Here is a 12,350-nt window from a genome sequence, read left to right as displayed (position 1 = left end):
CTGCTTGGAACTCAATAAACAAGGTACAAAATATTATCCCCTTGACTACAGACCTATCAGGTTACTTCCAATCAGCAGCTAAGTCATGAAATCCATCATCACTGCAAACAAAATCCTTCCTTTTCTCCAATGGCCTCATCTCATTCAGACCAGGTTACTGTACTTTGTGGATGCTGCTTCTACTCTCCCAACAATGGATGGAGGCTCTCAATGCCAGATATGAGTTCTTTGCCGACTTTTGACACATACATCGTGCTTTCGATACAGTCTGGTATCCAGTCTTGGTCTCGAAAATATGATCCAATGCTAATGCTACACACAGCTTGCTGACTTCCTCTACTCTTGTAGTGAACTTGTGTCTCTCAATAGAATCCTTTCATTTCCTCTCCATCATGGCTGGAGTGCCCCAAAGCAGTGTTGTAGGCACAGTCCTATTTGTAACCTTCATCAATGAACTATCTGAATCTGTAAAATCTTCGTCATCTATTTGCTGATGACTCGACCCTCTGCCATGAAATCCTTTATCCTTCAGACGGGCAGCAACAGCGTCTTCCCTCTTTTCAGACCTTGATAAAAGCACAAGCTGGTCAAACACTTGGAATATGTCTTTCAATCCTGACGAATCTCACTCTCACTCTGTCTCTCCGAAAGGACCATCTGGCAAAACCTCCTGTCTACTTTCTTAACAATCATCTTGACGAAGTTCAGTCACTCACTTGTTTCGGTCTCGTTATTTGATATGATCTTTCTTGGGTAAACCACATTTCTCAGTTGGACTTCAATGCCAGTTGCATACTGGGAATCCTCAGTCATGAAAAGTCATTCCTTGGCAGACCTGAACTCTTATTCACCTACAAGGCTTATATCTACAGCTTGATGGAGTACTGCTCTCCCGTATTGGATGCTGCCATTGCCTTACACCTTGTTCTCCTTGATGCCATGGAAATCCAGGCCCTCAGGATCATTGGAATCTCCTGCGATGAAGTTGAGTCGATGGACCTATCACTTTCCCACCGCAGACGTGTCAGTGGACTCTGTCTTCTATCACCTACTTTCTGGTGATGCTCCCTCTGCTATTTCCGTGTTTTGCCCCTCCCCCTTCCCCCAGTTTTCTGCAGGCTACACATGGTCCCCCTTCTTGTGAAATCCCAAAATCCAGAATAACTACTCACCTTCCCTCATTAGTTTGTCTTTTTTCCCACCTGTGGAACCAACTTCCACATTCTCTTCAATGTCATTCATCCCTCCAGATCTTCAAGAAACCATCTCAGGTCATTTCCCCACTTCCAAAATCATGATCTTTTCTTCTTTTCTGCCCCCTTAAATCCACCCCCCTTCCCCACATCCCACCTTGTTCCAAATTCCCTGTTTCCCTTCCTGAGAGTTTGTTCATGCTTCCATCTTGTGCACCCTATGAGTCCTCCTCTACCCCCTCATTCTTCCCTCTTTTCCTTATTCGAGCCTCCATGGATTTTGTCCCTCAACCTGCTATTGGTGTGTTTCCCACCTCTCTTTCTATTGCAACTGTTCATTTGGTCCTGTTGTGTCCCGATCCATTGTGTTCTCGCTCTTCCATGAGCCTTGACTCTTCTTCTTCTTCTTTCAGCTGCTCCCGTTAGGGGTCGCCACAGCGGATCATCCGTATGATCCGCATAGTGATTTGGCGCATGTTTTACGCCGGATGCCCTTCCTGACGCAACCCTGGTCGCCCTTCCACGAGCCTTGACTCTGTATACAAAAAAAAAAATCAGCTCGGAGACCAACACTTTCACAAGCACATGATCAAAGGAGTGGAGGAGAAGCAGGACTCAATAATTGAAAGAAGGTTTGCCATGTCTCAGTGTAACAAAGAATGACTGCCATTTCGAGAGTTGCAAGTTGGAAAAGAGACAGAGTTGGAGTAGCTGTATAACAAAAGGCCTTTGTTGCAATACCATCGACTGGAGTTTTGAGGACTGACCCACATCCAACAGGTTTGGTAGCAATGAAAGTCTCCACAGATAATAAAGAGGGAACGGTGCTGGGTGTGCAGCCAATAATGTATTTCTGAAAAAAGAGCCTCCTTTAGATGGATTTAATGCTGGGGATGGTGTTAGACTACGCACAGAAACAGAAGGTTGTTGTTGTTGAGACAGACACAAGTGGGGGGAGCATCTTAATTGTGGTTTCATCGTCAGAGGTAAATTGCAAATATTTTACAAAATTGAGGTGAAACATATGAAGCTGTAATGAACACATGAGCCTCCATTGTGAGCCATAGCATAGAGTAGGTTGAAAAAAGTAAGAGTCCACTTAAATAATTGCCAAGCTTTCTCGAATTACAACTTCAAAAACGAATTTGTCACAATATTGAAGATATGTATCCATATTCTCTAATTTATTAAAGTTATTATTGACTCACTTTGTCTTAACAGGATAAAGTAGAAGGGCACTCGGTCTAGCGCACACCTCTGCCACGTAATGCCTGATCCACGAGAACATATCGGGCCCATTACATTGATGAAATATCATACGATGCGTCGTTTTTGGCCCCATCTCTCAATGGTGAAGAATCACTTTAAAATTAAATAATTCTCGTATCCGGATCCTGGATTCGGATCTTCACCAAAGTTGAATCAATTTTTCCTTGTCACACACACCCAATGTGTCCACCAAGTTTTGTCCTAATATATCCACAACTTTTAGAGATCTCCTGCTCACAGACAGACAGACAGACAAACAGACAAACAAACAATCAGGGGTGGAAACATAACAGAGTCCAATAAAAAATCCAAGTTTTTGTTTCAAAATTTTCCAAACTTTATTTTTGCCTAAAACACTTCCCCGGCACTCACTCATGGACCTCTGAAAGTTTGATGAAGATCCGTTCAGCCATCTCTGAGAAAAATTGGTGACACACCGACAGATAGACAAACAGACAAACATCTCTCTTATAAGTATCCAAAGAAAAATTTGACTTTTCCTATTATAATAAGTGTTGCTACATCCTTAGAAGTTCCTGGAAATCCCATGAAAGTGCTTTTGGTTTCGTATGAATGACTTATTTTATTATCACGTCTCAATTAATTAATTTCCTACGGGACTCATACTTTTGCACCCCACTGTACATCACTACCTTTACAACTTTATCTTTAGATCTCTTTCACTAACTTGCAAGTGTTTCACATATCTATAAACGAGTCGCTCTAAGAAACCCAAGGAAGGGACTGGATGTAGTGGTGGAAGCATCTCCGCAGGTATTAAAGTGTGGAGCCTCACCTGACACGAGCAGCTTGACGGGTGTAAGGCTGGAGAGCCAGAACAAGAGAGATGATAATCAGGATAGGGATACGTGAAGACATGCTGTTAGACACTCTTCGATGCCCAGAACGTGTCCACGGGAAGCACCTCTCACACAATGGTCGTCCTTGTCAGGGAATCTGTATGTCACGTAATTTAATTCAACATTATTTGCTAAAAAACAAACTCAAATTGAAAATATTTTCCTCTTTATTTTTTCTTTCTTTTTTTTTTGTCCAATTTCACAATCGAAGGTAAATCAGACATATTTTCAATCTCATGTATGCCCATCTCTTTTCCGTTGATAACATTTCTATCGATTCGTGCCATTTATCTCTGTCTGTCTGTCTGTCTGTCTGTCTGTCTGTCTGTCTGTCTCCGAGTCTTCATATATTTAGTTAGTGATGCTGAAAATGTTCCAGAAACGAGAAATGATGGTCCAAGAACCCCGATGATGTAATGTATTAATTTTTTTTATTGTCTCATTACAAATAGAGATGTTTTGTTGAGAATTTCAAAATGTTGAGCTCTTTGTACTAATGCGAATATTTCGTTCCGAGAGCGTTTTGAACCCCATTCGAAGCTCAAGCACTGACTTACTTTCGTATCCTCGATAATTGTATAACTTTGTGCATTAATTGCTCCAGTTTGTTTTCCACTTGCCCAACGCATGGCCGTGCCTTACCGTGATATGCCGCTGATGGTGAGCTTGCGCTGCTGCTGCTGCTGCACAGGGTTGGGTGGTTCACACGTTGCTCCTCTGCGCATTGATTTATACCTGTATGGGGGGGAGCTCCACAAACCCCTCCCCATGATGTGATCCGTTCAACTCAATCACACTCCCATTCATTCCGATAGCACATAACCCCCTTCACTCCCACTGCACATACACCCCTTCACTCCCACTGCACATATACCTCTTCACTCCCACTGCACATACACCCCTTCACTCCCACTGCACATATACCTCTTCACTCCCACTGCACATACACCCCTTCACTCCCACTGCACATATACCTCTTCACTCCCACTGCACATACACCCCTTCACTCCTACTGCACATACACCCCTTCACTCCCACTGCACATACACCCCTTCACTCCCACTGCACATACACCCCTTCACTCCCACTGCACATACACCCCTTCACTCCCACTGCACATACACCCCTTCACTCCCACTGCACATATACCTCTTCACTCCCACTGCACATACACCCCTTCACTCCTACTGCACATACACCCCTTCACTCCCACTGCACATACACCCCTTCACTCCTACTGCACATACACCCCTTCACTCCCACTGCACATACACACCTTCACTCCCACTGCACATACACCCCTTCACTCCCACTGTACATACACCCCTTCACTCCTACTGCACATACACCCCTTCACTCCTACTGCACATACACCCCTTCACTCCTACTGCACATACACCCCTTCACTCCCACTGCACATACACCCCTTCACTCCTACTGCACATACACCCTCCACTCCCACTGTACATACACTCCTCCACTCCCACGGCACATACACCCCTCCACTCCAATAGGACAAACACCCCTTCACTCCCACTGCACATATACCCCTCCACTCCCACTGCACATACACCCCTCCACTCCCACGGCACAAGCACCCTCCACTCCCACGGCACATGCACCCCTCCACTCCCACGGCACATGCACCCTTCACTCCCACGGCACATGTACCCCTCCACTCCCATGGCACATGCACCCCTCCACTCCCACGGCACATGCACCCTCCACTCCCACGACACATGCACCCCTCCACTCCCACGGTACATGCACCCCTCCACTCCCATAGGACAAACACCCCTTCACTCGCACTGCACAATTGCCCCTCCACTCCCACGGCAGATGCACCCCTCCACTCCCACGGCAAATGCACCGCTCCACTCCCGCGGTACATACACTCCTCCACTCCCACTGCACATATACCCCTCACTCCCACTGCACATGCACCCCTCCACTCGCACGGCACATGCACCCCTCCACTCCCACAGCACATGCACCCCTACACTCCCACGGCACATACACCCCTCCACTCCCACGGCACATACACCCCTCCACTCCCACGGCACATGCACCCCTACACTCCCACGGCACATACACCCCTCCACTCCCACGGCACATACACCCCTCCACTCCCACAGCACATACACCCCTCCACTCCCACGGCACATGCACCCCTCCACTCCCATAGGACAAACACCCCTTCACTCGCACTGCACATATACCCCTCCACTCCCACGGCACATGCACCCCTCCACTCCCACGGCACATGCACCCCTCCACTCCCACGGCACATACACCCCTTCACTCCCACAGGACAAACACCCCTTCACTCTTCGTTGTTATCGATTGTTTCCACATTGATTTGTTTTGAGAGGACAAGGCTGAAATTGGCAGAAAACTGAACCTCACAACCCAGTATCTCCAGTTCATCTCTGAAGCGCTTTCGGACATCAGATGTTGATCGATTTGTGACGTCAATAGCAAGTGTCTTTACGTCCATGACATCATCAATCGTGATAAATGGTTGTTGGTTGTTTTTGAGCTGAACAATCGGTGGAGAGTTTCAATCAACTGATTCCACACGCGTCTGGCGTGTGAGAGTGGGATGAGTCCCTGGTGGGTCACTCGCTTTGATGAAACAGGATTCAGAAATGCGTCTCCACGCGTTTCCAGCCTTCTCTCCCCCATCTTTTGATTCAAAGCCATTTTATGAATGGACTATTGGCACAGAGTGGACGGTTGGCACTCAGACGTCACGTAAGCTTGAGTGTTTGCGAGAGACGGGGAAAGGAGATGTAATAGATATCTAGGATGGAGGATGCGAAGACTGCAGTTTTTGAGAATTGAGCGTTTTGCTTCGTTAACTCACGCCATACAATATTGTCCTATATGCACTTTAAAATAAAACATTACGAACTCGTCATGTACATGGATGGCAAGACAAAACACATGTCAGATGTTATTTCATTTTGGCTAATCGTGGACAACACGTGATTGGCAAGATAGCCTCGAGGTATGCACATCTGCCTCTGAGCTGTGAATCCTGGATTTGAATCTTGGCCCAACTATATATTCTCATCCTGGTGTTTCGCATATAAGGCGAGGAATAGATGTGCGTGCCGTCCCTCAAATGAACATTAAACTGGGTGTCCTGTCTGCCTGTATTCGTTGGTGAATGTTAAAGATCCCTCGTTGTCCATGTCGATACAATTTTTCAATACTGCACTTTTGAAATGACATAGTCTGCCCCAGAATGCTTGGCACGCGTGTGCGGCAATCCACGGAAATGGTGGTGTCCAGGGCATCATAAAGTATATCATGTGTGGGAGAAAAGGATTGTTTCCTAAAATGGCTCCCAAAGCTTCTAAAAGTAGCTGAAAATACTCGGAAAAGTAACTGAGAGAGAAAGGGTTGTGCCTCTGCACAATGAAGGACTTGGAGAACTTTCTCAGCTCAATGAACGGCCAGCTGCTCATATTGCAAACTCTCAACCATGTGGTTGAGTATTCCCAACCATGTGGTTGAGTAGTCAGTATTCCTGGAGCTCCAACTATCACTGGTACAACTTTGGCATTCTTCAGCTTCCAGGATCTTTTCACTTCATTATTGAGATCTTGGTATTTGGTAATTTTCTTGAATTCTGCATTGTTTAGACCAAAATCACTGGAATTAACACCTCACTTATCAATGCCTTCTCTCTTTTTTTGTACCTCAGTATGATATCTGGTCGCAATGCTTTGTTTTCGATGTTCACGCTCGATGGGATCATTAGGTCGTATGTGAGCGGTATTTTCATGTATTCAGTCCATGCTTTTGGTTCATGTTCCCACAAATTTCCTGGAGCTGGGATATCAAAGTTTTTGCAGATGTGCCAGTGGTTATCATTACAAACTCTGTTGTGTCGTTGTGTGTACAGCTATTCTGACATGAGATTTATTTTATTTTATTTGTGTCGGTCATGAAGCAAAACATATCACTCTCTTTACTAACGCCACCTCCACCCCTCACCTATCGCTTCCTCCCCCCACTCTCCCTGTCGGTCCCCTCTTAAATACCCCCCCCACCCCTCAGAATAAAATGCAGCACTCTCCTCCCACACTTATGTCGTGCTCTCGCGCTCTCTATTTGTATCTCTTCTCTTCTCTCTCTCTCTTACACCCCTCCCTCCCGCAGTGTATAGCAATGTTCCATGAGGCGTTACTCTTACCACCTCCAACCCCTTTCCTCACTCTTCTCCCCTTTCAAGCTTCCCCTTCTTCACCACTCCTCGCTTCCCTCCCTCCTCTCCCGGCCCCTTCCTTCCCTCCATCTCTCTACCTCCCTGCCCTCCTCTCTCTCCCTTTTCTCTTTCTCCACCCTTCCCCTTCACACCAGTGTCAGCAAAGTGATGGGTTGTATTCGCAAGTATAGTATTGTTGTGTATTTCAGAATCGGATTTCAGTAATGCATACAATATCCAGGTCCTCAGAAAGTTATTTCCATAAATGCATGTTCAGAATAGACCCATCTCCTTGTCTGGTGGGATTCTGACTCTTTGATGTGTTGGAGAAGTGTAAAGAACAGATTCCCTTTCTTTCTTATGGGATAACCTTTTCCTCTTTACGACATGGTCATGACGTATGATTTTCGGTCAGTTTTCATTTCTGCATGAGCGATATTCACCGTTCGTGCACGCGATAGATAGCTGTTAGCCCAACGGAGACTCATTCTGTTCCCTTTCAATCAAGACACATTGGCTTGGAGATAGACAATTTATTTACACATTCTCTTTTGATTATCATTTTCACTTTGGACTTGCAGGATATTTGAATTGTTGAACACACCGCGGGCTTTTCCTGAACGGTTCATTTTGACGGTCGGGCATGGCTGTGGTCTCGGATCATTTGCCTCAGGACCACCTTTTTCCATTGGCATTTGATGTCCCGTTTGGGACCATTGGCATTTGATGTATGCTGGCTGGTTCTCGTTTGTGTCATGTATGCTGGCCCTATGTATGCTGGCTGGCTGGCAACGGGGAGATGATGGTTTCCCATTGACGTTTTGTGAGCGCTTCACGTTTTTGCTCGGTTGTTCCAGCAAATGGCTGCATTCTGGCGTTCTTCCAGCTCCCCGAAAATGGCATCGTAAGCCAGGCCTGTGCTAATTGGAAGTTGCATCTCGCTCGATGGTAAGGAGAAAATGATCGCGAGAATTGATGGTTGGAGGTCACGTGCAGAGATGCGCCAATAGGCAAACTGGATTTGGCTGAAGTCTGCCTGAGGCTTCGCCCAAACTGGTTGCTTATAAAAAGGACGGGAGGACTGCCTTCCTGGCGGTTGGTGACAGCTCCTTTCAGCTTCTGACAGCTCCTGACCATTGGTGACAGCTCCGAACAGTTGGAGACAGCAGCAACAGTCGTTGGAGACAGTTGGACCAATCTGCTGATTCTGCCCGGTACCTGTTTCTTGGCATTCCTGGTTCCTGGGGGGTGATGATGTGACGTTGATTGGTGTTCGAGCCTGTTTGCGGATGGGTGCATGGTGACGCAGGGCTCTGGCAGCCGTCTAAGGCACACTCACACATTTTGGTTTATTTTAGTAGATGCACAACGACTTCTGCCTTGGTAAGCTGAGACCGGATTTCTTTTCCCCTTGGCCGCATTATTTAAGATCTAATCAAGATAAGATTGGTGCATCACCAAGGATGCGTTCCCTGGTCAGGAGGCCACATGACCTCAAGTTAAACGGAAAATTTGACGGTGGACACTGGAACTCGTGGTTGATTGGTGTCCGTGGTTGTTAAGCAACCACACCACAAAGTTAATTGTGAGCGGTGGCCCCAGGTCTGGTTTTTCCGAGGAGAAATGAGGATTAATCCCCTCATAATACATTCGGTACCAGTGTGACCACTCCTCATTTTCATAAATGCCAATGTGTGCCAATGAAAAAAGCCAAGAATTCACAAGGTTTTGGAAAAGCGATGATAATAGAAAACCTATACGCCAAGAAAACCTATTGAAAACCAAGATGCCAAGGTGAACAACGAATCGCCAAGATCTTGTGAAAAAAGCCAAGGAGTGGTCACACTGTAATCGGTACCTGTGGCCGTAACAAACTGGTGTCAGGAGTGGGATTTTTCGAACCCCCTGATCAACAAACTTGTGATCAGGAGTGTGGGATTCGAACCCTGATCAACAAACAGTTGAACAAACTGGAGTAACAAATACTGTGTAACAAACTGGTGTCGGGAGTGGTATTTTTTTGAACAACCTGTGTAACAAACTGGAATCAGGTAGTAGGATTTTTTCGAACCCCCGGATTAACAAACTTGTGATCAGGAGTGGGGGATTCGAACCCTGATCAACAAACTGTTGATCAGGAGTGGGATATTTTGACCTGTGGTGCACTTAATGCACTTCAAAATTCAGAGCGGTTTAGACAAAATTTTATTTAAATTTATTGGTGCGGACAATGGTGAGTAGTGTAAAATAGGAGGCTTTGCCGCAGTAATGTCTACCATTTCTCAAAGTTGCAATATTCGCTCGCTTTAGCTTACTCATATTTCTCCTTTTAAAACTTGAACACATTACTTCGTCATAGTGCTCCTCTTTGACACTACTCCCCCCTGCCGGGGGCTGGGCTTTGCCCCCTTTCATGTGATCATTTCTTTAATTATCATTTTCTCGTGATCATTTTCTCCTCACCATCGGGCGAGATGCAACTTCCTATTAACACAGGCCTGGCTTATGACGCCATTTTTTTAACATAGGGTATGAGCCGGCACTGTTGAGGTTTGGTGAGCGAGGGGTGAAGCTAGGTGAGATGCTGGTTGGAAATTGACATGCAGATTTGAATGCATTAATGGTACGCGATGCAGGTGCGCTATAGTGTGTAGTGTGCTTTGTTGGTTTCAAGCCATGGGAGGCATCATAGTGTGCTTATTACTCATCGCATTTTCCATGGCGTATATGCTTGCTTGTTTGATTTGTGCCATGGCTAAAATGAAATGGTTGGATTAGAAATCAGAATAGGAGACAGAGATAGTTAATAGACCTAACTAGAAGACCCATACAACGCACTTCGTCCCGTTAACCCACGAGACATGAGGGGAAGGTCTATCTGCATGAAGACTAACAAAATAACTGCCTGGGGATCACTATGTTGAGTGCCATTGTCTAAGAGGTATGCGGTTTTGTAGAACTGCAACACTACCCCCCTCCCTTTTGCTTGACTCGACCCGAGTCTTAAACTTTCATGTGGCATATAGGTGTAGTTTCCCCGAGTACACATTACCTACGGATCCCTGAGTGCGACATTTTACCTAGTGCATTGCGTATCTAAGCTAGCAGACTCGTACGGACATCCTTATGCTAAATTTCAGGAATTGAAACGAAACAAACAGGTGGGTTATAACTTTATACATTTATAATATTTACATTACCCATGGCCCAGGTCCTGTGACTCAAGGGAAGAAAACACAGCAAATGAAAAATTCATGGATGATCGCAGCAGCAGGTGTTCACACAGCTGGGCTTCTTCAGGGCCCGAAATGGTCCTTTGTTTTTTTTTGTTTCCCCCCTCCCCCCCTGGCTGCTGGAGGCAATTCACCCAAACAGGGCAGGCCACATGCCATCTCACAGTCCATTTGAACTGGCCTTTATCAATAAAGAGGTCTGGGCTGTCCAAATACAGTCCCAGGTAATGCGGCTGTCTGCATGGCAGTCCCTGCAAACACTTTCATAAACAGATGGTCCTGGAGCACATGGCAAGGTTCAGTGATGACATGGCAATGTGTGGTAAATGGAGTCAAGGCAAATAAAGGGATGGGCAAGGCATGGCAAATGGAGTCAAAACAGAGGCATGGCAAAGGCAGACCAGGTAAGGTGTAGTGGGTCGGCATATGAAGCTGGTCAGCCCCGTGGTGGTCTCATGTAATTGTGGAGGGGGTATGGTGGCATTGGTCGGTCCGAAGACGGATTCGGTCCTACCCTATTCTCTCCCTCCCCCCCTCATCCTATTGACTATACCCGTCCTCATCCATACCCACCCGGTAGGTCGTGACTAAGTAATTACATTAAAAAAAAAATTGTTTTTTTAATATGTGTGTCCCTAACCCTCTTATCATCTTTGTTCAGCAAACCTGTCCTCACCGTCCATTCCCAATCCCTAAGGTTCCTTTTAAAGAGGGTCGAGAAGAGACAAGTAAACCTATGCAGAGGCCCAATACAGCCTCAGGATAACTCCCACAGGCCTCAGTATTCTCACGACGAGTCCAGCAGCCTACAAACAGTGAAGGGATGGATGGTGCGAAGGGGTACACATATTCTAATCTATCCTATCCTTTATTAATCTTTAAACTATCCCCAGGGCTTTTCAACACACCTGTTTCTTTAAACTATTGGTTCTCGCAACCACGATTCCCGTCGCCTGTGTTGGTGTACATTACTAATTTGGGCCTGGCCCGCGAATTTTCCTCCGTGCTCTTGCACAATTTTGTGGGTGGGAAGCATGGCTCCACTGGCAGGTCTGCCCACCTGCCAAACTCATTCTTCAGCACCCCCGTGTCGCTGAGGCTGTCTCCGAGCCTACCTACTCCTCACTAACATGGGGAATGCCCAAATAGGCACTTCCCCCTCAATGCCCACATGGCGTTTTGGTGCTCCATGTCCCTTTTCCCTGGGTACCCATGCCCATTACCTAGTCGAACTCCTCGGTCCCTTAGATCCACGGACGACTACACCGGTGCCCGGGGTGCCCTGTACTCGATGCTCACCTTTCACAAGCCACGCTCCTAGCTGGTTAATCATTTCCTGCACCCTGCAAAACGTTTCGTGCCTTCATTAAACACCAACCACAAAACATCCCTTTGTTAATTTGACTATCCAGCCAACTAATATTACTCTAACCCTGGGGTTCCTTGGGTGGGATTCACTCCTGCCCACAATCATTCGTTCATACCATACATTCCACATTCACTCCGTTTACATTGGGCCCGCTGACCCGCATTCAATCATCATTTTTCCACTCACACCGCCACTCCAATAGCTGCGTCC

At 46.4% G+C, this 12,350-nt stretch overlaps 1 protein-coding gene across 2 annotated transcripts in view; it reads right to left on the bottom strand.

Annotated features, from left to right (window-relative positions):
* The window catches only part of LOC147025947 (calcitonin gene-related peptide 1-like), a 47,773-nt gene extending 43,639 nt beyond the window's left edge, over positions 1-4,134 (bottom strand). Inside the window, exons 1-2 of one of the 2 annotated variants that reach the window (XM_085880881.1) lie at positions 3,965-4,134; positions 3,259-3,419 (exon numbers count right to left, since the gene is read on the bottom strand). In XM_085880881.1, the coding sequence (XP_085737007.1) occupies positions 3,259-3,341 (83 nt within the window). In that variant the 5' untranslated portion in view covers positions 3,342-3,419; positions 3,965-4,134. The remainder of the gene's footprint in view (positions 1-3,258; positions 3,420-3,964) is intronic. The other variant, XM_085880880.1, reaches the window with a different exon arrangement.
* Between the last annotated feature and the right edge of the window lie 8,216 nt (positions 4,135-12,350).

Source organism: Eptatretus burgeri, chromosome 5, assembly GCF_056783735.1.
Source record: "Eptatretus burgeri isolate ZD-2024b chromosome 5, Ebu_testis_v1, whole genome shotgun sequence".
Classification (NCBI taxonomy): Eukaryota; Metazoa; Chordata; class Myxini; order Myxiniformes; family Myxinidae; genus Eptatretus; species Eptatretus burgeri.
This window is presented reverse-complemented; position numbering and strand designations above follow the sequence as displayed.